Source organism: Larus michahellis, chromosome 3 (assembly GCF_964199755.1).
Source record: "Larus michahellis chromosome 3, bLarMic1.1, whole genome shotgun sequence".
Taxonomy (NCBI): Eukaryota; Metazoa; Chordata; class Aves; order Charadriiformes; family Laridae; genus Larus; species Larus michahellis.
Window position 1 is genome coordinate 23,566,725 of NC_133898.1, and position 25,528 is coordinate 23,592,252.

Genomic DNA, 25,528 nt, shown 5'->3' on the forward strand with positions numbered 1-25,528 from the left:
AACATTACATGGTTGCAGTAACTATCACTAACCACAGTTCGTCAGTAGTTGAAGGTGTTACTGAAAAACTGTCCAAGAAAGTGGTTCACACGCAGCACCAGGCTCTTGCCTGATAAAGTCTGGGTAGCTTCTCAGCAGAGCCATCCCGGCGCAGAATTGCGGTGGGGTAATAATATGGGATGGGCAACATGGAGTTTTGTTTGCTTTTTGAACAGGATTTGGGCTCTCACTGACCTTCATAGTTTACCCAGAGTTGTGTCCACTAGTAATTCAGGTGAGCTGTTTGGTTTGGGGCAACGGAGCAGTTTGAGTGTACCCAGATCTGCTCATGGCTAAGAAATTTTCTTTAAAAGCAGGACTAATAGGCTATGCAGCCAGCTAAAGGGATGCAAACAAATCTGGAGTGACTGAAACCTTTTACTGTTTGGCCTTTGAGGGCAAAGCTGAGTTATAGCAGGGAAATGCCTGTACTGCCAAGCGTTTCTCGTGACTGGCTGAGAGGACAAAGTGAGGAGATAAGAATGGAAACTGCTCTAGTTGCTTGCTCAGTGATTTTTCTCCTTTTTAACTTGTAAAGTCATACTCCTTTTTAAGGACTCTCTCCTTTCTCCCATCTGCTCTGCCCTTCAGGTTTTTTTAGTCCATTCAGAGGCATATAGAGTCCCATACACATGATACCACCTGAAAAAAGTTTGGCAGGTAGCGCAGCCCATTAGGGCCTGAGGATTCACTCCCAATGCAGTTCTTATGTGGAAACCATTTCTGATTTCAGTTTTCAGGTGCTTGGTTTATTAACAACTCAACAATTCCTGCAGAAAGCTGACTGATTAAATGGCTAAACACTTCTGTTCAAAACATAATTTTTTATCAAGCTGGTTCTGATGGAAGAGATTTTCAGTGATTCCCACAACAGCACGTAGATAATTAAGAAAAAGCCCTTTTGGTTCTCAAGCCTCCAGCATTTCTGAATGGTCTATAAATGTGCCTAACAGTCTAGTCCAATAATCTTTCTACTCATTAGTTGATTTCAAGTAATACTGCAGCAAAACTAGACGGCTTAAGTGTTTATTCAGTGTACTTTTAAAGTGGCAAGCCAAAATGCCACAGACTAGTGATGAACGAATACCTCCAAGTTATTAAACTTGTATGTCTTGCTTGCTTTTCATTGTATTCTGTTGAAATTGCATTTTCTGTCTCTTGAAAATTTCCTTGATGACTGATATATCTGACTCTGATTTTTTCAATATGAGGGTGTTTCATTTATTAGCCTATGGAAAGCAGATAGGTGGAGATTGCTATCTTGTTTCCATTCTTATTTTTGAGTCTGGTTTTTCATTTTTGATAACATCTAATGCACAAGCTTCCTCTGGCAACAGAAAATGCCATCCCCAAGCCATGTGATTCCACATTCCACATGGTGGGCTGAGAAGAGGACAGAGCTGTGGGTCTGCTCTTTCTATGCCAAGGCACTCCGGGCTGGCTGTGTCTCTGCACAGCCTGTTCAATGCGTGCAGCTGTGTCAGACCTGCAGGGAAACTGGGAAAATGCCTCACTCTACCTTCAAATCTTCACCAGGATATCAGTAGATTTCTTTACCTTTGTACCTGCTATTTACCTGTGCTTTTTCAGATTATTTCTTTGTGGTTTGGGGTTTGGGGTTTTTTTTTTAAATTTTTTTATTTTTTATATTCCTGCTTCTAAAAGAAGTGGAAGCCTTTCTGTGCTTGTCTGACACGCAGCATATTTTCAGGAGCACGACACAGCCAAGAAGCGTGGTTTAAAAAAATCTTATTGCAAGTAAATTCAAGAAACCACCTTTGCAAATGTTCCTCCATTGTTCTTAGTGAAAGGTCATTCCTGACTGGTAAAGAGCTTTGATCTGGAGAGGGACAGACACATTCAGCTATTTCTATTGCATCTAGAGACAATCAGTCCATCTGTAAGCATTTCTTGTGGTATTCCCACACTCAAGCTTCTCACCTGAGACAAAACCCAAAGATCAGAAGCATAAAATCTGAGAACCAAAAGGTACCGCTCTTGTTTTTCTGTTGTACGACTTGTAGTGATCTGCTGCTGAAGAATTAGTAAAGTTAAAGCTTAGATGACATTGTCTTCAAAAGAGCTAAAATTTCTAGATCTTCTTTTAAATTTGGTGACAACATCTGTATATCCAGCACTTCTGAAAATCAATCTGCTGATCTGGGATCTGTACCTAAATAATGAGTTGGTAGAAAGTTGAGTGAATTCACATAGATGCATTTGACTAAGAGACATACAGGTGTGCAGGTTGGAGGGGGTAAAGAATTGGGAGGAAGTTATATTTAAGTCAGCCTTCACCTTCATCTGCCTTATTTCACTCAGTCTTCAACCTCCACAGTGTTTAGAGCATTTTCTCTTCCCTGCAGCAGCTGTTCTACAGTGGATGCTCTGTGGTACCCTGGCATCAATCCCGCATCAGGATTCAGGCCTCCAAATGCAGGGCCTCCCATGAAGATGGCTAATGGTAGTATTGTAGATCATAACTCTTTTGCTCTCAAAAATATTTACAAGTAGTATAATTTTACCCATAATTCAAGAAGGATTTCTGACTATGATTCTCATGGCACTTGTGTCCACAGCTGTGCATAGCTGGTTGGAAGCAGAGCTGAAATGCATGTGAATCTCTGCAACATAAACTGTATGTATGTTTGTGGGTGCTAACATTGTCATGAATTGGACTTTCAAGTGCTATAATGGCAAGGGAAGGCAGTGTACAGTGAACAATCCCCCCCCCTACCTTTTCCAAGTTCATACAATCTGTAAATAAAGCAGATCTTTTCTAAATTTTATATAATATTTTGGTCTTCTAGTCTGTTCTTCTCATTAAAGAAATGCTATCTATTTTAGCTGTATGAATAGCATCATATTCTTGTTTTTCCAAGCAAACTGTCATGCATGTCACTCCACAAGGAGATGCAGAAGGTAGAATTTTTGTAAACTGATGTTGAAACTTGAGCTATTGTCTCCAGTGGGAGCTGTCTGCTTATTCCTGTTCTTGCCAAAGGCATCAGCTGAGGACTGTCAGTCCTCTTGAGTACTGAAAATGTGTGACTGAATGAAAGACAAAGTATTTAATATATCAAGAAAGGATATTGCTTTGAGTTTTGTTTTCTTTTTAATACTTGCAAATATTGTGATATTGTCTTACTCAGTAATACTTGTAATCTAGAGTTGCTTCCTGTTATTGGCAGTGGCCATTACTGAATATTTCAGAATAACAGGCAGTTTCCCTCCCTTTATTTCATCCCATCCTCCAAAATGGGTGTCTGCAGCATACAATGTGCTGCCAGTTGGGCCCCATTCTTGAATCTAGCAAAGGATTTGTTAAAGCCCGGAAGAATGGGATTTTTTTTTTTTTTTGCTAGACTTGTCTGTGATCAGTAATTGTCATCCAGATAGATGTTAAGTCCGTTTTTTAATTTCAGCTTACAGCTTCATCAGTTCTGCATGAATATGTAGATGTACAGTATCTTTCCTTTGTGTGTCTTCCCGGAAACAGGAAGGATTTTTCCCTGCTCATCTTTTACCTGAGAACTATGAAGAATGTTGTCTTTCATCAGTCCCTCTTCATCTCTTCGAGAGGTCTCCTTGGATGACTCAGGTTCCCAGGGGACTTTCTCAGCTCTTAGCTGAAGAGGTGGTTATAGCAAATCCTTTTCCGAATTCCGTAGTTAACTACCTAGTAACCAAACCCAGGGGCTGAATAAAAATTCCTTCCTTCTCAGTTAATTAGAGTTCTTTGGAAAATTCTTGTTCTGTCAGAAAGCTAACGGTTCGTGAAGACTTGGCTCTGTAGACAGCTGGAAAAAAGAGAATAGACAAGACTGGAATTTATAATTTTTAGGCAAGAAAAAAATATGAAGGGAAACAACTACCATTTGCTTTAGATGTGCAATGTGAATAAAACTCCTTCAGGCACCATGAAACACAAAACCCAGTTTTCCTTCATAAAATCCTTTACAAATCTTAAGCAGTGAAAATCAGCCAGGCAGAATTGTTTCCCACTGGTTTCAAGCACCAGACTTTTGCTTTTATTCTGAAATAGGATGAGTTTAAAGACAAATATGATCTGAGACTAAATTAGAGCCTTCCAAGTATAAAAAAAGCAACACTGCAAGTTACTGATTAAAAGAAGGAAAAATCCATCTTTTTCATAAAAGGCTCTGCCTCCTCACAGGAGGAAAGGGGTCAAACTTGACTCAAATGGTGTGAATCCTTCCCATGGGCAGGGCGATGCTGTGGTCCTCATGACTAAGGGACTTGACATGAGAGGATGGTTCTTGCTTTCAACCTACGGAGAAGGCAGAGGCTTGGCTTGGGAATGCTCATGTTGGATCCTGTCTGTCAAAGGTTGAAAGCCCACTGGGATGTTTTGCTGTGGCTAAGGAGAGGCTGGTCTAGCACAGCACTGCTGTGTCTGTGCACATGAACATGCATGGTGCTATTCTTGCAGTTGCTTCCCCGCACTTTCCTAATGCCTAATTGGAAGCTGAGCAATTAGCATAAGAAGCCTTGTTAGAGTTTCTTTTTGGAAATCAGGACCTTTAGTGTTACATAGACGAGGTGAATCTGGCTGTCAGTTCCCAAGACTGTATATGTAATAGGAAAGCAGCAGATAGTTCTAATTTAATAAAGCCCCTTGGTGCCCTCATCTGCTGGATAATAACTTTAATTGACCGTTAATGTTTTCAGCTACGTAAACAGGGGTTTTTATTATGTTCTAGAGAAAGGTTACTCTTGATAGTGGAATCTTTAACCTTATATCTTAAGAAGCTATTTTTTAAATCACAATTGGAGACAAATAGGATGCTTTAGGGGGTTTTGCTGGCTACAGAATCATATAAATTAAACCACTCTAAATATACCTATTTGAAGAATTCTTAACTTTGCTATTTCTATTTTTAGAATGGTGATGAGCTCCAAGGGAGGAACTTGCCTTGTAAAAATAAAATCTCAGGCACCCCAGTTATGTTCCTGCCCATCTCTTTAGAGATAACTTGGGATCTTTGCAATGAGCAATGCTCCTGTGTGCTGTTGCACTTAGAGCAGCTGTTCACAGACAGTTATATCCAATGCCCATTGCTCTGGGGTCTGGAGGAGGATATATCATCAGCAGGCTCTTGGGGCACAGCCATAAGTGATGGTATTTATGATGCTGCCACTGCTTCTGCCCATACCTATTGCCCTGGACCATGGGCCTTGGTTGCTTAGGAACAGGTTTGTAAGATGACAGCAGTGCCTATCTCTTGTCTTTCATCAAATAAAGAGTTTTAATTCGTAGGAGTTCATACTGTAGCTGACTTGCTGCTCTGTTGGTTTATTAAATCGAACGTGTTTTAACTAGTGCGTTCTCTGAAAGATTTAATTTAGCTGAGTTTTCCAGCTGTCTTAAAAGTATGGCGCAGCAGGCATCAGCTGTGAGCTCTCAGAGAAGGGCAGAGCTTAATACCAAGTGTGACATTTGGAAGAGCGTCTAGGGGGATGAGCTATGCCTGCTTATTGCATTTCAAAAGCACTTTACCATTTGCCAGGCTTTTTATTTTTCTTGAATTTCAAACTCCTAAGGGAGTTAGACAGAAAAGGAAGGGTTTATGCTTCCCCAGAATAACTGCTTACGTCTTATCCCATGCAAATTAAAGCTCCCCCCCCCAACTTTTCACACCACAAATGTGCAGCAGGTAGAAAAAAAAAAGGCAGTGAGCCTGACTCAATACTGGGCTATACCCAGTGCTATTCCTCCGTAGCCTTTTGCCTACCCTCCCACGCTCACCTTCTTCAGGTCTCCTGACAGAGCAGCCAGCATTTGCACAGCTCCCGGCCAGCTCCTCAGCAATCAGACACAGCGACACGTGCCTCTCCCATGGGCATGAAGGATATAGCTGGTTATGTCATGTGGAAAGCAGTCTCATGGATACTGTCTTGTGAGCTATAGCCTACTGCATATTATGGCATGAGAAGGCTGGTTTGTGTGTCATCAGGGAGACAGCAAAGTAGCAAGGCTTATTATATTCTTATTTTCACTTTCAGTTCACAATTTAAATACCCACAAGGAACAAATTTGCTCTGCTTACAACAGTCTTTTTGAATGATAATGTCATTGAAAATTCCATTTTGCCTTTTCTTTAAATGCTGGAAGGTTTCCCAAACTACAATGCAAGAAAAAAAATAGCTGTTTTCTGCAAGGCAGAGATGTGTGCAGGGAAATTGTAAACTCTACCATAATTCTTCAATACTGTATAAGAAAGGCTTTAGGATTTGTCATTTACTCAAAGTGATAGGTGTTTGTACACCTAGCAGAATGATACTTTGTTTTTTTGATACTTGTTTTTTTGGTGCTATTCCCATTTAAATGTTAGTAATGAAAATCCTACGAAGCATTTAAAGGGGTGTAATCAGCAGTTCACACATGGGTTTTTAACTGTTGCAATCAATGGAACTTTCATTAATGCAAGTAAGGGCAATAGGATTTGGTCCCAAAATGTCTAACTTTGCAGTGCCTGAGCACTCTGGTATGTGATTACTGGCAGGCTAAGATACTGAGTGAGATTAGGGTATAACGAGTTCCTGCTAAATTCTCCATAAATTTCTTATTTCTTCCCAGAGCAGAGTGGAATTGTATTACCGTGATGATACATGCACTTCCAGTGGAAATCAACCAGGTAGAAATTAAAAAAAGATGGCTTTCTCTGCATTAACTGTTTCAAGTGGTCAACACATGTAATAGTAAGGTGCATGGGCATCTAGGGAGTTCTGCGGTGACATGGGACTTGTTCTTGCCTCCTGTGCAGATAGATGCATCCTCCAACTCATGTGATTTGGCATAAATTTCCTGTCAGTTGGGAGCTCTGCTCAAGCCCAAGTAGTATTGCCTCTACTTGAACTTTCCCATGCCATATTGACATGTCTGATGGAAAGGCAAGACGGGATTGTCCAGGAGTGCTGAGAGGGCTGTAGCAGCCCTCGGGGATGGCATCTGCGTGCACTTATAACTTAATAGCAACCACAGAATTAGGGACCTGTTCTTATGTGGATGATTGCATTCACCCCAGGTACATCCTTGCAGGTTGATGGTAAAAGAGAAATAATACAATCTGTGAGAACTTCTGAATGTCCCTTTTTTAATGGGTACCATCAGCCAGAACAACTGCTTATTTGTGTCCTTCTTGTATGATTCATCATTGCCCGTGGATGCTGAGAATGTGTTCACTTTAGCTGTAAGAAGTCACGGTGGGGAGAAGACTCAAGTGGGTAGAAAGAGCACACTGAGGTAGAGGTGGCAGTGTCCAGGGCAGATGGGATGTCCGGGGCTCAGCCCCATCTACTCCCAGGGAGAGTAGGTAAAGTATTGGCGAATTTTGGGATAGTCTCACCCAAGGAAAGAGTTCCTCTCTCATCTGGCTCTCTCCTTTCCTTTGTTTTTCCTTTCCACTGATGTGTTGCTCAGTTCTCTGGTAATCTTTGTTCAGGGACATTTGTTCAGACAAGCTGAACTTAATGGTCTCTTTGGGCCTTCACAGCCGGCAGGATGGCTGTAGCAGGAAGCAGACACATGTTTTCTCAGTGCGCCGTCTCAGAGTTGACTACCTAAATAATCTCTGTCACTCTGAGATACTCTGAATAACAGTCCTGTCACTGACTTTACAACATAGGGATGTGCTCTAGCATCATCTAACCAACATCTGATTGAACTTCAGTCACTACGGTGAACATAAGGGCAATGTGTATGTCTCCAGATCAATTTAGTTCTGTTCAAAAAATAATTGACTTTCCTCAGTCTTACAGTTTTCTTGGTCCTTGTTGAGAGTGGCACAATAGAGGCACCCAGAGAAATTCAGCCCTTGCTCCAAGCTATCCATGGTATGTGGTCAACCAAATGCCTGAAAGCGGTCAAGGGCCTGGACACTTTAGTGATGGGGCTTGCTGCCCTCGTTAGCGTGGCTGCTCCAATAGTGTCTTAACACCTGCGAGCACCAGAGCCACTCTGGGGTGGGTATGGGATTGGCATTCATTTTGGTGGTCTTGGACTCCAGCTCCATTTGTGCCAGGGATGAGTCATTTCTAAGCCCTAGGGCAAATGAGTCCTGCCCTAAAACAAGCGATGTAATTTGCACTTTTCACAGAACTGCTGATGACACAACACGGTGGGTTTAGCTCTCCCATACTCGTATCTACAGCATAAATCTCGCAGACCCTCATAACAGGATGGACCTTTGTGTACTGGGCAGGAGGGGAACCATGCGTCCTACACGCAGGGTTCCCGGGAGGCAGTTGGGTGGTGTGGGAGAGGGCAGGAGGCTTGGACAAATCCAGCTACTAATGTAACTCGAGAATTAGCAGCTGCTGGCATCCAGCAAAGCCTCTGCAAGGGACAGAGACAGAGATCACAGCAACGCCAGCTCTAGTGAAGCACCAGCAGCTGCAGGGATCACTGCCCACCTGAATTTGGGGGGATTTCTTCCCCCAGAAAGCCAGCAGTGTAGGAGCTCTGCTGTTTGAGGGATGTCTTATTTTACACTATGGCTGAATGCGCTTGAACACAGTTATACGGAGACTCAAATCGCTAGGTGAGCTGCTCTTGTAGAAGTGCAAATAACAATATTGCAGAGTTGTTGCATCAGCGAAAGTGGCCCAAGTCCAAAGCAGGATTTGGTTGTGTGCTTCAAGCGGTCAGGTTATGTGCTGTACCAGATGGAGGCTTTAAATTTTCATCAGCAGGTTTATAAACACAAAGACTATCCTTTTATCAGCCCCCAGGTCTTTTACTAATAAGATGAAAAAGCTGAACTTCAATTAGCATGGAGTAGAGGCACAGACGAAATAGTACTTGGATATGTACTTGGATGAAATAGTACTTGGATGGATACGCATCATTCTTACTGATGCATATCCATCATGTGAGAATGAAACCAAGACATGAGTGATGACCTGTTTCAGTTGTTGGGGCTTTTTTTTGTTTGGGGTTTTCTCCCCCTCTCCCCTCCCACCTTTAGCACATTCTTGGTAGTATGAATGAGTGAAAATAGCAAAAATAATTTGGACCAGATTCTCTGGTGATGAAACTCCATTACAGGTGAACAGAGTGCAAGTTTTCAGCCCTGTTCATCTTTGCATTGACTTCTGTAGGTGTTGGGTCAAGCCAACACAAGGCTGTGTGACATCTGTGTTGTTAAGTTTGCTGTGTAAGAATAAAGAGTTCATAAAACTACGTTTTTCCTGCTGCTGAGAGCTGGCCAGAGAGGTCTAAGCTTTGAAGCAATCCTGCTGTGAGCTCTCAGGGAATCCCAACTTTCTTGATGGGTGCAGGTGCATGGAAAGGGAAAGGGATTGATTAGTTTAATGCTGCCTTTGCCTTTAGCAGCATTTTTGCTGGCTACGTGGCGTGCTTGTGTGCTGTACGTGTGCCCCAGCTGAGAAGCTCTTTCTGGACCCTGCAGGCATCCAGCTACTGGGTTTGTGCCCTGCGGTTTATAAATCATTCAGGAGATCTGTGCATTACAACAGCAGTATCAGCTCTTTAGAGGGTGTTGACTCTACCTCTGCCTCAATTGATATCTTTTAGGGAGGAAAAACGTATTTGCAAAGATCAGTCTTGGCACATAATTTGAGAAGGTATTGGGAAATTGTCAGGAAAGCTGAGGAAAGGTGCAACTTCGTGGGATATAGATTGGTTCTGGGAATTCTGCATCTAACTTTTCACATCTTGCCCTAAGAAGGCTTTGCTGGAAAAGTAATCCACTAAGAGGATAGGGACTACTATTGAAAAGTAGAGATACATAAATTTGAATCAGTAACTGAAAGAAAACTGTTCTCCCAGTAATATAATTGAGTACTTTCTGACTAATCAAACACAAAATATACCCCCGAAATACTTACTGGTCACTTCTTTGGTGGATTGTGCTTCAACTGAGGATGGCTGCTTTATAGGTCATATTGGCATAGAATAGAATAGAATAGAATAGAATAGAATAGAATAGAATAGAATAGAATAGAATCATTTAAGTTGGAAAAGACTTTAAAGATCATTGAGTCCAACTGTAAACCTAACAATGCCAAGTCCACCACTAAACCGGGTCCCTCAGCATCACATTTACCCATCTTTTAAATATGTCCAGGGATGGTGACTCAACCACTTCCCTGGGCAGCCTGTTCCAATGCTTCATAGCCCTTTCAGTGAAGAATTTTTTCCTAATATCCAATCTAAGATTGTGGGAGAAGGGCAGAACAGCATTGCAAAGGTCTCCCTTGACACCATGGAACCAACAGGATTTTGCTCTTCCTGGATCATGTAGGGTTGAGATTTGTAGCTGCAGGTCGCTGCTGCTCTTTCACAAAATATGGCTGTGAGCTGTGTGTAAGAAGTAGCAAGACGACAGCACGGCACAGGGGTTTGCAATTGCCACAGGAGTCTGAGCGCAAGTGCCACTTGATTGAATTATCAGAGATGCATGAGGCTTCAGTTGTAACTTAACATAAGCACCAAGGCTGAGAGATTACTGAGGCAAAATGGACCTGTTCTCTTTGATTAGCTCTGATTTGCTACTCTGATGACATATATCGATGTTAAAAGAAGGCCACTAAGCTTCTCTTTGTACTGCATTGGAAATGACACATTGCAAGAGGAGGAAAAGTTCTATGTAAAATTGCAGAATTGAAGATGAAGTGAAATTGAAAAGGAAAATCAAAGATAGAAAGTAGGGGGAGGAAGAAAGAGGCAATGTACAGTATGGCTGCACAGACATCTTAATTTCATTTTAATGAATCTCTGACCACTCAGGAAGGGGAGGGTAGCTCTTTATTTACTGGGAGGGGAAGAGCAGCCTTCTGCCACTGCACTGAGATTTCCTTTGAACATGGTCTCTTGCCGAAATGAAGGACTACACTCTGCTTCATATTTCACAGAATCAGAAAAGACCAAGCTATTTTCTGACTCCCTGCGTCCTGCTTATGTAACTTGCAGATGACGACTGTGCAACCTCTGGCAGAGCCCTGGAAAATTTTCTTGTCGGTGACTCAGGTGCTTGGCAAACGGGCTGGCGCGGCGGGCTCAGAGATGAAATCGCAGTTAGAGGCACTCCCTGGGTACGAGAGCCTAATTCAAGGTCTCTTTATGGAGGCTCTTCCTACCTGAAGCTGGGTGTGGCTTGCTGATCGGCCTGGTCATGTCACTGCCAAGAGTCTCTGTGCTTATCCTGTATTAATTATATGCAAGTACAAAGCATCTCCCTTGATTGCATTGCAGTAGAAGAGAACCATAGCCCTGACTGTGATCCAGAGATGTGGGTCAGCAAGGGGGGAGGAGAAGAGCTAGGCAAGAATGAGTCCTCAGCCTTTACATAAATCTTGTCTGTAAAAATGCCTGCAGAATGTGGGAAGAGTGTTTGGCTGGGCTGCAAAAATGAGACTTCATGGGAAAGCACAAGGTCTCCTTTTGCAGTCTCCCCATTCCCAAACTCTGTGCAGTCACCATGGCAGTGTTGGTTTGGGGGCTCTAGATCTGGCTGAAAGCTGAAGAGCAGGACTGCACATTGTGCTGTAGGAGTAAAATTAAGAACTATGAAAAGGGAAGAATTAGACCCGGGGATGAAGAGAGAAAAAGGAAACAGGCAGAACTGCTTCACCTGCAAACTAGACTTCCCTGTGGGTCAGCTGTTGTCTCCAGCAGCAGAGGATCCCAATTTCCACCTCTTTGGAAGTATGACTGAGAGGAGCTAGGAGGTGTGTACTACCAAGTAGGTACCACTGCAATAAGGTGAGGCTGGGACAACTATGAGATCCCCAAATACAGCCCATCTTGTTTGACTCTATGCAGCAAGCCCCTCTGGCAGTCCAGCCAAGTTTAAAGCATTACTTAGCTCACTCCTGCACAGAGCCTGTTTGCCAGACTGCAGTAATGGGGCACAAAAAAAGGTTTTGCCACAGGGACGAACTGGTGACTAATGAGTTTCATTGATCTTGTGCTTGCAGGAGAGAGCGATCTACCCTCTGCAGTTCCTGCGAGCTTTTCTGCTGGAGGCTCTGAGAAAGCAAACGTGAGATGTTATCCAAAAGCAGGGCTGTGTGAGCCCACTGAACCTAACGATGCGGCTTTCTCATGGATGTATGAAAATGATAGTGCGGAAGATACCAGTGTCAGAAAATCTCTTGATGGCTTCTACAAAATGTATTGCAAAAAACGGCCAGACAGAATGGATCCCACCTACGAGGCTGCATCACAGTGTCTGTCGCAGAAGATTTCAGAGCTAGCAAACCGGGATGGAACAAAATACGCGTTGCGTTGCCTGCAAATGGCCCAGGTAGTCTTGAACAGAGATGGGTGTAAGATCTTTCCAAACCACCCCACTACTGCTTGTTTTTCAAAGCCAGATGAGGGAGAAATTGTCTTGGAAGACAGGAAGAAAACACCCGGACTCTCAGATGACATCCTGCAATTCCTCTTGAAACAAACACAGGCAAAACATAGCCCTGAGGTGTCACATGAGAAATGAGCAAGGTGCTGGTTTGTTTCTGTCATTGGAGCTTTGCTGTCACACCAAACAGAGGTGACTTTCTTGGAGAAACACTGTTCCTCTTAGCACCACTTTCAACACCACATATTCCACAGAGGGATTCATCTGGAGCAGACCTTGCCACCTGGGTCTCTGCAGGGCAGCACCACATAAGGAGCATCTGTGGTCCCCATGTAGGGGAGATGTGTTGACTAATCAGGATGGGTGATACAGTGTCTGTTGCTGGGACATCAAACATTAAATTGACCCACATCCCTACCCCAGTTGAACAGTGGCCCAGCCCAAATTCAGCCCCCATGTAGGGCTGTTGACTCTAACGGACTGATTGAATGAGCTTGGCATGACACACCCCAGACCTAGGGAGGAAACTTAAGATTTTGTTCTGTACTTGACTGATAATGTAACGCCTACGCCTCCACGGGTGTGCCTGGTAGCTGTGTGTGTTTACCTACAGACATATGATCCCACAGATCATGATTGCGATGCGGGTGAGCTTTTTCGACAGTAAAAGTGTGTGTGTGCGTGAGAGAGAGAGGAAATACAGTTTCTGAGCAAGTTATTTTTTTTAACAGGAGGGATAAAAAGAGAGAAAGAAAAGCTTCATCGCCTTAGTGATGTTTCTAACACTTCAAATGCACCAGCTGAACAGACTGGAGATTTTTTCCCATCTATATGAGCTGGTTTAAGAGCAACCTGAAATAGATTCATGAGTAAGGGCTCTGCAGAGGTGTTTGTAGGGAAGCTGCAGAGTTGGTGCCAGCTGCCCTGGTACCTGCCTGCTGTAAGATGCAGAGAATCTAGGAAGAGCAGAGCTCACATCTCAGCATGCCCAAGGCTGTGGGTCGCTTGATTGATTTTGTAGGGGCAATGCTGCTTTCTCCAGCTCTCTTCCTACCCACTGGTCCCTGCTGATTTCTGCTACCATGGGGTAAAAAATAAAAAAAGCCCAGAGCTTTCGCAGAGAGGAAGCCAGTGCTCATTGCTTGAGTACACTCTGTTATCTTTGTTGGCACTGCACAAGACCTTGTGATTACTTGCCTGGTGTGTTGATGAATGGGGGAAGATGTTCTGTGAGATGTTTGAACCATGGAGGTCATTGGTCTCCAGTAGGAATCATCTGGGATTGGTTGGTTACAGCAAAGGTTTGCTTCTTCTAACAAGCTCTGCTGCTGTTTATACCCAGAACTTTCTTGCTCTGGTTTTAATTGGCAAGATCACTACTGGCTGCAGTGGGAACTGGCCCAATGCAGTGGTTGCATAGCTTGAGTTGTGGTGACTATCACTTGCCCTGTGACATTAAGAGGTGACCTGAAGGACTAATTCCCAGCAGTTGTTTTTGGTCACTGTCACCTGGGGAATTTAAAGTGCTCTGGGTCTGCCGCATTGCTATGAATTTGGCAAGCCTAATTCTCCTTTGCTTCGTGCTTGCGGAAACTGGGAGTGAATCCCAAGGAAAACAGCTGCATGAGGGTTGCAGGACTGGGCTCCTTCTGTCAAAGCCTTGGTGGGAAGGGTGCTGCTGTCACACAAGGCTGCAGTTCAGGCCCCTCAGCTCAGCACGTGGGAGCCCTTTGAAGTGGTCATCAGGAGCAAACAGAGCTTCCAATCCCACTTGGGACAGGTTGTCAGTCATTAAAGCTATGCTTTACTGACTGCAGTTGTTCTTATAAATGTTCTCTTCTGGAATGACGTATCAGGCTCTAAAAGAGACACTTGGGTGGGAGAAGATAGTTATGTGATAGTCCTTACCAGGGTTGACAGGCCCACTGCTTTGATGCAGTTTTTGCTTTGTTTCACAGCTAGCTTGGGGGGCTTGCAAGTCAAAGAAACCTTCTGGAAAAATTCAGAGCTTTGTCTTCTCCAAACTTTTATTGTTAGGTTTTCATTAAAATTTAGAATAAACCTAATTATTTTATGGCAGATTTTCATATTTTAGTTGCTTACGGAAGCAGAGCAGAGCTCAGCTGGATAAATTAGGCTCCAAAATCCCATTGATTTTTAATGATAACAAAACAAGCTAAAAGTTTAGGGGAGTCTGACAGTCTTGTCAGGTATCTGGTGTTAGGAGCCGAAACATGATAGAGTTTATAATACCCGATCATTCCTACTGTGAAATTAACAGCTCCATTTCTGGAGGAACACTTAATTTTAGGAGGTGTTTCACTGGGATCTTATAGTTCAATCACTTTTATTAAGTTAAACAAGACTGCAGCACAGAGAATAACACTCATCACTCCTTTTCCCACTCACTGCTAATTAATTTTTTACAAACCTGTTCTGGAACCTGCTATATGTATTTCCAAGTCCGCTGAAAGCCAAACCGTTTGTATTACTCATTTCCTTGATAAACATCTCTCTTCAATTTCTTCAAGACACGGGGGGATGAATACATCTCTCTCCTTTGCCAGGTGTTCCAAGCAAGACTCACCAAGTGCTTTGAACAGGCTGTACTTGAAAGCAGCACAGTCCTATTTGGCATTTTATGATGCTATGTAGAAGACATTGTAATAATGAATATCACCTCTGGTGAGCAATAGCACAGGGGCCCTAACTTACGTCTGTTTGAATTTCTTAAGCTGATTTGTAGTTATAACTAAGGTATGTTTTTTCAAATTAACTAAGTTCAATTTTTTTTCCATCTATTTTTGTGGGTTCTTTGGTTTTTTTGTTTGTTGCTTTTGTGGCTTTTCTCAGACTAATAGAGGGGAATCTACCCATGCTCTGGATCCCGTAAACTGCTCTTTCACAGACCACTTCACCCGCTTCTTGAAATGGAGTCTTCAGAAAGGTGGAAGCAGCTTTCAAGGAGCAATTAGCTTAAAATGTGTAGGGCTGCCAGGATCCTGTGTCAAACCAGTCCTCAGCATTGCAGAGTGGGACAGCTGTGTAACAACGCCGATGTCCCTCCCACCACTGCAAGCATAGCCACAGGTGCCTTGTCTTCTGCTGACAGTTGTAGAGGCACGAACTTGGCCAGAGCTGCTGCTGCTTACAAACAGCATCCAGCCAGTAATGGGAGAGAGGAGGAGGACAGACCCTAGGGAGAGTGAGAGCACAGGGAGGAGGAGGAGGGATTTGACAAAGGTGGCTGTGTAGGTGCCTTGGGTTGAGCTTTTGGGCAGCTGCTGTCCTGGACATTCTCCCCGGATCCCAGCCACTCACCCTGCGGACAGGGGAAGGAGGCAGCCTTTCCCTGGGCCAGCGAGGCTGTCCCAACACGGCAGAGTGCTCCCAGGACCCTTCCTCTGCCAGTTTAAACACAGCGTGATAGCACTTCTGTCTTGTTTCCTATCCCACCATCACCCCTCCACCAACTTCCAGTTCCTTTCTGTCTCTCATGAACGTGCTAATGAGATCCCTGGAGGAGTTTTCCCTTTAAAATGAAACAGATCTCTCTGAGGCCAAAGAGCCTGATGTCAGCCAGCAACAGAGAAACAAACCCCCACAGAACCTCCTGGCTCCTGGCTCAGTGGCTTCTTTGCTGCTTTCACTCCCTTTGCCAGGAAGACATGTGCATGGTTTCCACCCACTGGTTTGTCCACTGGAGGGGTGGTTTGCTGTGGTGATAATGCTCGCTGACTGGAGAAGCCATTCAGTTTCCATTGTGGACATGTTCAAGGAAGCATGGAGAGCAAGAGGAAGGAGATGTACAGAAGGTGACAGCATGTGGGCGAAGAAGGACAGTTGGGATCTCGAAGGTCAACATCGAGGTTCCCAGCTAATGCGGTTACTCCAGTACAGCCATGCCGCTTGCACCAGTTTTAGAATTTGATCTTCAGCATTTCAGTCTGGAGATAGCTTTTCCCCTGCCAGTCCAGCTGATGAGACCTCTCATCTGTTCCCTTTCCATGCTGGCCAGATCCCAGCACGGGTGTTTGTGTATGGTGCACATCAGACTCCCTGCTGCACTTGCTCATGGGGCTGCTGTTCCTGCCTTGCTGCCCCTGGCAGATTGGCACAGCTGCTGTGCTCTGCAGGTGTTTCCAGCAAAGGCAATGGAAATTTGGCTGCTGACTTTAACCAGAGCAGGAGGAGGCCCTGCTGGCCCAGATGGCTGCAAACTATGGCCAGGATCTTTGGACTCACTGTAATCACTCTTTGCAAATAGGTTTATACTGGGACTCTCTGGGTTTAGGTTACTGTCCTTGAGTCATTGTGAAACTGATACATCTGGCTTCTTGGTGGTTCTCCTTGATGTGTTGCTTGCTTGCTTTTATGGCACGGGTGTTGTTCACGTGCTGGTGGGCACACAAAATATTGGAGCACACCCTCAGCTGCTTCCCCACCTACTCAAGTTAATGGTGCTAGGGGAAAAAAAGGAATTGAGATGAGGATCCGGCATCATTTCTGTAGTAGTAAATATATCCACAGGTGCTGCTCTGTCAGAATCCAGAGAAAAGCATCCTGCAGGCAAAAATTACGGAGAAAGGTAATACCAACTGCTTCAGCAATAGATACAGCTGGAAAAAACAAACGTGTTCTTGAGTGTGCTATCAATAATTACAGTAACAGTACTAGTCTCTCCCTGCCAGCTCTCATTGCTTAACCACCACAGATCTGTCATGACTACGAGGGCATTAACACTGACAGATGTGGGGAGCTATTGCTAAGGATGTACAGGGAGGAAGGAAGGTCTTCAGTGTGAATTGGACATTGTTGCTTATAATTTTTCACCAGCATTTATGCTGTTCTACACAGTTAAGGTTTTGCAGAGCAGCTCATATCTTTCACTGTCATTTTAAGGGAAATAACCTCCCAGAAAGAGAGAGCTGGAGAAGTCTGAGGACTACATCTGAATGCCTTCAGTTGTATTGGGTTTGCTGATGAATTGGTGTCTTCTTTGGGTTAGCTTTAAAGCCACCTGCTCTCCTATTCAGATTTTAAAAAAAGAAAAGAAAGGAAAAAAAAAGCCAAACCCATGCAATTTTCACAAAGAAAGCTTGGAGCAAAATCTGAGGTTCCTGTTCTTTAGGACAGCCCTGCTGCTACTGATGCTTGAGAGATACCTGCTGGGTTTTGACGGAAAAGAAACCCTGATGGGGTCTAGTGTGACCCTAGATCAGCCCCAGAGCCAGCCATGGCCTTCCCCACTCATAACAAATGAGAAAAAATCTTCCTGGGGCCCCTCTTTGGGGCTGTGAGGAGAAAGGGTACATGCAGGGTGCTCCTCTTGAGGCCCAGAAAAACCTGAGCTGCCATCTTTTTATCTGCCTTTTGAATGAGATTTAGAAAACACTCTAGGGAATAGCTGTTCAATTGTTGTTAAGGGTTTTAAATGGTGGCAAAATGAGGCAATCTTCATTTCAAAGGTGCAGATCCATGAAGGAAGTTAATCTGGGGTCCTGCTGCTGCTTCTCTACACACGGGGGCCAGAGGGGAGGCGAGGTTCCTCCGGAGAGGTCATGCTTCTGCTTCAGCCCCTCCAGGCTCTTGCGCCTGCATAGCCACTGCCTGTAACATCCAAGCTTTCTTATTAGAAATTTCTGATGCAGCAAGAAAAGGGATAAGAGGACTCATTACTCTTCAGCCCTGTAGGAAATGAGATGCAAATAATGACAAAATAGAGAATAGGTGTCTGCTGAAAGAGCGTGAAGATAGGCACCGTCAGAGGAGAGCATGAAACTGTTCAATTTTAAAGAGCAGTGTAGGCAGAATAGGCTGGATGCAGCTGAAATATTGGGATTATGACTCACATCTACGAATCTTGGCTAACATCTCACAGAGGACGTGGTAAGCTCTGTGCTACTGAAGCACGCAGTCTTTCGAAAAGTTTGTGCCTCTCACAGTTAGGAGCGCCTGCAGTTCTTCTGTGCACTGCTCACTTCCAGGTACAATATTCAGCTCATGCCAATAAACCTGCCAAAAATAGATGTGTGTCTCGCGCTGAGACAGAAGGAAGGGCAAAGGCAGAGCCCCTTGGAATAAACATCTCTGGAGCAGGTGGTACATTTGACGCAGGCTTTGTCTAGAGAAGAGTGGGTTTTTTTCTTAACTGTATTTGGTTTCTTTGGAGTATGAGTCTGATTCTGATTCCTATGTCGACGCTGATTTGTGCAGTAGATGATTGAGAGGCTAAGTTTTGAGGAAGGGTAAATTGCCTAAAAGGGAAATGGATAGAGGATAACTCTCAGTTCAGCGCTTGTTAAGTGGGTGATAATCTGGCATCCTGGGATGTGGTGTGGAAATAGTTGGTCAAACTGATTCTCTTTGCATGGTTGGAAATACTACTGCAAAGCACTTACAGAGCTTCACAGAAAGAGCCCCCACACCTGCTGCAAAATGAAGGAAAGGAGATTCATGGCGATAGCAAATAAAACCAAAAATTACATGCTTGGGACACCTTCCTAGAAAGCAAATGAAAGTTTGTGAAGCTTGACATTCCCTCCTGGGATAGGAGGGAATCTATATCTAGGATATCTAAGTTCAGATAGTTGTAGCAGTTACATATAGAAAGGCTTTGCACTGTGGTATTTTTCACCACTTCTGAAGTCAAAGACATGAATCAACCCGTGTTCTTACTCCAAAAGCCCAATGCTTTTGAAGTGACCTGACTCTCCCTCTGCCCTATTCCTACGTGTAGGAAAGGATGAACACTCCCATGCAAATGTTCCTGCCCTTAGACGTGTCTGGTCCCAACGTTCATGTCCCAGCTTTGCTGCTGCCGTGACACCCGATACACTGCCGAGTTTACACTATCTGGGTATCTGTTACTATGTGAAATATCAGCCTTCTCCTGTCATGTTCCTATTCCCTGAATTTCAAGTATTTCAAGAATTTTCAGCCCTGTTGCCTTTTGGGTGTTGGGGATTTTTTGCCTTCTGTGACTGGAAGAAGCCACAGAAGCACAGTCAGAGTCTCATTAGTTTTGATCTAACTCTGCTTAGCTGCCCTTGGAAGGACTGAAATAGTAGCCTGGAAGTATGGCCATCCATGGGTGGATAGATGATGGCTCCTTCTAGGTAAAGAACAGTTTTTTCTGGATGTTTAATTACCAAGAGTGGTACGAGACCCTCACAGAAATGTCCCACGTTCTGTACATTTCTCCCCAGCCTGTGCAATAACCTCTGAGAAATTGCATTTCATTTTGAGGGGGTGAAGTGCTTTCCTCTCTGCCCGGCTTGCACTTGACTTAGCCTTGACACTTCCATGGTTTCAGCACTCGGCGAAGCGCAAAGCGTCTTCTCGGAGGCACTTTGCTGTTGGTTTCTCTCCATTCTCTTTGTTTGCCTCTGTGACCCACCCCATCATTGTATTTTTTCTCCACTGCATTATTTAAGGCAGGAAATAACCTGTTTGCCTGGAGGCGAGAAACCAGGCGATGCTGGACCACTTTGTACCCAAACATGCTCCACTACCGTAAGCTCAGTAGGCAGCTGGGCTGCTTTGGTTCAGGTTTCAAAAGCAGACTTAGCTGTAACCACTGAACATTTAGCCACTGGGAAAAAAATGCACCTGAAGTTATAGTCTCCTTGAAACTCTCCTGCCAGTTGTTGCTCATGCTGAGTGCACGCTCTGGGCTTGTAAGTGGCACCTTTGTGCAGTAGGAAACATCCCTCTGAGTTGTTGTTTTTCCCTTGCTCTAGGCCAAGTGCGGCTTGCCGCTCACTGGGGCTGGCTGCATGATCCCAGGGCAGAGCTGCCCAGAGGGGTGATCCCAGGGGCTCTCAACGTCCTCCTGCCTTCCGCTTCCTGCCTGCTTCAAGAGCTGTAGGAGTGAATTTTCCCAACTTTCCCTAACTCATGCTACTGTGGCTCTGGCAATTTGCACAGAAGCGAGAGCAGGGAGTCTTGATTCCCGTTAGGAGGGTTGCACATACGCAAGTCACATTTGTTTCCTCCCTTGTTGAAATGACCCTGCCTGAAACAGCAAAGGTGTCCCCTCCACAGCCTGTGTTCCCACCACCCGCCTCCGCTCCGTCTCTTGGCGTGAACCCCTGCAGCTACGTGCCCTGCGCTGTCCCTGGGCCATTCCCAGGAAGCCATGCCTGAGCTTTGGGCTGCTCACAAGCCTGATGACACCTCTGTTCATCCCCCTTTGTGCTCTGGTAGTATGTGGAGGCTGCTTTTGGAAAGGCATTTGGTGCCTTCCGCTGCAAAACAAATCCAAGAGTTCCTTTCCTTCTGCTTGTTCAAGGAAGTGTCCTGGCTCACAGCAGATGAGCAGCGCTCTGAGCCTGGGTTAGGACAACACCTAAAACCAACAACACCCTTCAGGGCTGTGTGTATACAAGATCCCACAAGATCTTTAAGCGAAATGCTTAAGTGGAGTAAAAGATGGAGAATAATATCAGCCCCATAGGGTATGACAAGCAAGGCCAAAATTGATCCATCATTGCCAAGTAGGAGGAACACCGGACAAGGTGAGGACTTGACAACCAGTGCGTGAGGGGTTTCCCTGCTTCAAGCCCATATCCAAAACCCAGCTGAGGGCTGTTAAGAGATGTGAGCACTTTGGCTTGGGTATTTTCCAGCTGAGCTGGACCTGTGTCCCTCAGTGTCTGAGAGGGGTGACTCATGCTGCTGCAGGCACAAATTCCCCTGCCCGTGCACGCCAGCACCTGGGTTGCCTTGGGGCACATCTTTGGACTAAGTCTGGTAGGCAGCAAGCGCTGCCTCTCTATTCCCACAATGAGCCTTACATCAATGCCCGTTCCAAACTATTTTGTCATCCTTGATGAATCCTCCTGCTGTTAAGTCATTCCCCACTTTCCTCGTCTTGGAGCACTTCCAGGATGTTTGGTATTGATGGCCTCACTGATGCCTTCTCCAACAGAATTTTTATTTTCCCTCCCACACAGCTGCTAGTGGGAGGCACTGATTCATGCCAACGACCTGCCTGATCCTGGAGCCAAAAGGCAGCTAGTGAGAGAGCTGAGCTCCTGTGACAGGCAGGTGCCAGAGCAGATCTTCAGCAGGCGTCAATGAAGTAGCTCCCAGCCGAGACCATTTACACCAGTGGAGGATCTTTCCCCAGGAGTTTGAGGTGTTTTGGGATGCATGGGTATATCGGGACACATGGTTGCTAAAGTCAGTGTACAACTGGCACTGTATATCCTATATAAATGTGTCTACTTCATTATTGAGTGTAGGTGATTTTGTGTGAGGCATATGTTTTCCCACAACACAAAAGTTCATTTTAAAAATACCCTGTTCTGTAGGCTTTCCCTAATGACTATTTTCCCCCACACATCTATTAGCCAACAACATATGCCAGCATTTCTTCCTTAAAAGTAAAAACTGGTACATAGCACACAGAGCATGAAATAATAAGATGTGATTAAGACAGTAGCTGGAGGTAACCAAAGCCAGAAAACTCATGGCTGAAAGGTCAAACCTTTATTTAAATTGCCTTTGCAATGGCCTATTAGTTTGCAGGTGCTGTGAATTAAGAGGGAAAGTCTTGTAATGAAAGAACATCTGGCATGGAAAATCTCACCTCAGTTCAAGCTGAACAAAGTTTCACTCGCGTTAGAAGGTAGGTTCTTGTAATGGGAAATGTCAGTCAACCTCAGGGCAGGTAACACTATCCAGTGATAACTGCAATGACGGCATTTCTGGGTAAGATGCAGTAAATGAGCCAGGAATGCTGCTAAATGGGTGCTAAAATCAACACCTCCTGCCAGGGAAACAGGATGATTCTGTGATTAAATATACTGAGGTGGGCGTAGGGGAGGTCGATGCTATGCCCTGCAACACGTGTTCAGTGTGACCTTCACCAGTTGGTGAGCGGCTGCACCACCCCCTTCCCATGGGAGCCCGGCTCCCAGCTGGTCAAGGCCACCTTTGCAAGTTCTGGTGAGGGAAGCGGTGGCAGGTTCCCACATTAGTACCCCTGGATAACAGGTCACGGCTCTTGGTGTCTGCTGGATTCCACCTTGTGAGGACATTTAATCTTGAAAGAGCTTTTTTCTATATTCCTTGGCAGGTTCTGTGCTGGCTCTACGTCCCTGGCCTGGGGCCTGCTGCACATTGCAAAGGTTTTTGGCTGGAAAGCTGCAGAGGCAGGCATGTGTGATGGGATTTCGAACGTCAGCAAAGATGCCCATTGCTTTCTGCCTCATCCTGCCTGTAGGCTGCCAGCTGCAGTGAACCTCCGCCACTTGCAGTAAGTGACTGCCGCCGCTCCTTGACAATTGGTGCTTCTCCAAGAAGCACAACGGAAACCCAATATCTGCTCTCTGACAATCACAAAGTCAAAAACCTCTTATTGCAATCAACTAGATGGATGGGATGGCAAGCGAGTGGCAGGCAGCGTGGAGATGAGCTTGTGCCAGACCGTGCTCCTCTCCCTGACTTGGGAGAGATCATTGGAGAAGGGACAGAGCAGTGGCCCTGGCGTTGGGCCATGGGATCCACGTGCAGCATCCACTGTTGGAGCCGTGGTATGCCAGAGCCGCCCAGCTTGTTTGTGCAGTGGAGATAAAGCCAGAAGGTTTGTGACCATCCATGTTTGAAGGACCTAAATTAATGTTACTGGCAAATGGACGGAGAGAAGAGACCCAAATTAATGCCTCCCTGACAGAAGGACAAGCCAGCTCCTGTCCATCCTGCCAGCTGGTCACTCAGCACTTGTCCTGCGAGCTGCTCAGCACTTGCACAGCTCCAGACTGCACCGTGCTCAACCAAAATAGTTGGGACAAGAGGGATGGAGGTGGGAACAGGGCACGGGAGTATGTGGGTGGCCGAGCTGGGATGCAGTAGCAAGCTGGGATCCCTGGGGAGAAAGGGGAGATGTTCAAAATCATTGGATTCATGTGTCATTAATTCTGCCTCTTGCAGAATAGCTCTTCTGCTCTTAAAAGTTTCTGATTATCCTTGAGAGGGTGGATTCTTGGTTTTCGTAGGAATGGAGGGAAGGTGTATGTTGCATTTGAAAGCTTTCGCTTTTGGAGAGCCAAACTCTGGGCACTCCTCCTGCAAGAAGTGGTTACTGCCGCTTGGCTTGCAGAGTTGCTCTCTGTTGGGCTTTTCCCCGCTGATCGTTCTCACTCCCAGCTGCTTATTCCTACTGACTTTATGTATTACGGTGGCTGCTTTGCTTTTCCAGAGCCAGTGCGGATTGCTCTCCTGGCTGGTGTGCTGCAGTGGCAGGGAGGGTGTTTTCCAAAACATCGGGTCAGCGCTGAAACGTGGTTCCCCTGCCTCGCGGTCGGGGTGAGTTATCTGAGATCCCTGGAGTCATAATGCGTGAGATAAGACTGGAAAAAACTCAGGCGCAAAGGATGGTGGTGTCCAGTGAACCGGGGCTGTGTGTGAGCAAGGAAACCTCCCTGACAATCCCTGCCTTGTCCATATGGCATTTTGCAGAGGAATTATAACTATCATTTACCTCTGGAAAATTGTCCCTGCATCACAAATATAGGTAGTTATCGTCTTACCCAGGAGGGAATGCCTGAAAACTCACGCTTCTACAGCAAAGCCTAAAATGACAGGCCAGGGATGTGCTCTCTGGTCCCAGTTTTCAGCTGGTATCATTTGAATGTAGTCTCTGCAGCTGATGGAACTAGGCAAATTTACACTGATGGAGTAGCTATCTGCCAGGTATTTTCAGTTCCCAAGGCTGCCTTTAAACTTAAGCCTCTTAAGCCTTTTTTATAAGCACACAGGATCTCACACAGAGAGCCTAAAAGTCTTAAAATCAAGGTATGCAAAAGAAAAAAAGGATTTTCTAGCAGGGAAAGATCTTAACAAAAACTCCTCTTGCATTTTGCAGGTTTTGCTCACTCTTTCATAGGGTCTTTTTACAGCTGGGTTTCTGTTTTTAGTGACAGTGGCAATTGAAAAGAGATGATTGCAAGTTCCTTTGGCTGTTCCTTTTGCTGTATGAGTACCAGTGTCATGAAATAGATCTCTCAGCACTGTGTCTGCAATTGTGTGCAAGGGCATAATGGGAATTTTTTTTTCAGTACATAGGTCATTCAGCAATAAAAAGTTTCCTTTGAAATCGTTATGGTCTGTTGCAGAAATCTATATATTTTTATCTTACAAAATTGAAATTTGCCTCTGAAATTTCCATGACACTATCAACCATAGAACAATATTGTTCTTACCAAACAGAACCCTTGCTGAGAGTCAAAGTGCTATAAATATTTAAAGAAATGAATTACTAAGTAAGCCAGACTAGTGCCCCAGTCTGTAAATATTAAACGGAACATACACAGCTGACAAAATGCAGGCAGAAACACTGAATGGGGCCATTTCATTGCCTAAATGAAATTATTTGCAGTGCAAAGGCAACTGTAAAAGTAATTTTTGCTTAATGACAAGCAGCACTCAGAATATGAGGGCTTAAGTCAGCATTTTGCTTGCTGAAAGAAATTTCCATCCTGTTTTACGGTCTACTGCACAAGCCCCAAACTTCTTCACCAGTGAGGTTACCAGTGTGGCTAATTGCATACTTTAAAAAAAATGTTGGGGAGGGTTGGGCAGGGGTTGTTTTGTGGATATTTGGGGGCGAAGTGAGGGGGGGGTGGAGCTAGATGTGCAGCTCCACCCGGCCCAGGCTGCATACTGAGATGCCCCACAACTCTCAGGCTTCCCTCTGGGCATCAGCTACCTGGGAGCTCTGGTCCTGCAGCGATGCCGAGCATCCGAAAGCCAAGCGTGTGAAAGCCATGCCAGGGAGACACGCAGCTTTTGGGGGCTGCTCGTTGTCCAGGACTCATGAGGAGGGTGTTGGGGGGCTGTTACTGCCCCCCTTGTAGGGGAGGAGGCACCTGGGGCTGTGGAGGTTGCTCCTGTTGTCAGCAAGGCAATTTCATTACAGCGAGGATTTAGTCATAGCCAAATTCATAAAGCCATGAGTAGTCGTGTAAAGGCTCCCATGGATCAAAAGCTGCATTTTACCTGGATGATGGGTTCATCTGGAGTGACAGATTTTGTCTGGGACTCCAGCACATCATTTTCTGACAGCAAATCAGGAGTTTATACCAAGGTGAGAAGTGGCAGCATGGATAATATGAAGAGACTTGTCACTAAAAATC

The 25,528-nt window shown here is 45.0% G+C and overlaps 2 protein-coding genes across 12 annotated transcripts in view; both read left to right on the plus strand.

Annotated features, from left to right (window-relative positions):
* The window catches only part of SHLD1 (shieldin complex subunit 1), an 81,551-nt gene extending 67,087 nt beyond the window's left edge, over positions 1-14,464 (plus strand). For 10 of the 11 annotated variants that reach the window (XM_074579177.1, XM_074579174.1, XM_074579175.1 and 7 more), the window contains one exon: positions 12,004-14,464. In XM_074579177.1, coding sequence (XP_074435278.1) covers positions 12,004-12,524 — 521 coding nt within the window. In that variant the 3' untranslated portion in view covers positions 12,525-14,464. The remainder of the gene's footprint in view (positions 1-12,003) is intronic. The other variant, XM_074579184.1, reaches the window with a different exon arrangement.
* The window catches only part of CHGB (chromogranin B), a 28,489-nt gene continuing 15,899 nt past the window's right edge, over positions 12,939-25,528 (plus strand). Inside the window, exons 1-3 of the mRNA XM_074579151.1 lie at positions 12,939-13,033; positions 22,471-22,650; positions 23,593-23,699. The gene's annotated coding sequence lies outside the window, so the exon portion shown is untranslated. The remainder of the gene's footprint in view (positions 13,034-22,470; positions 22,651-23,592; positions 23,700-25,528) is intronic.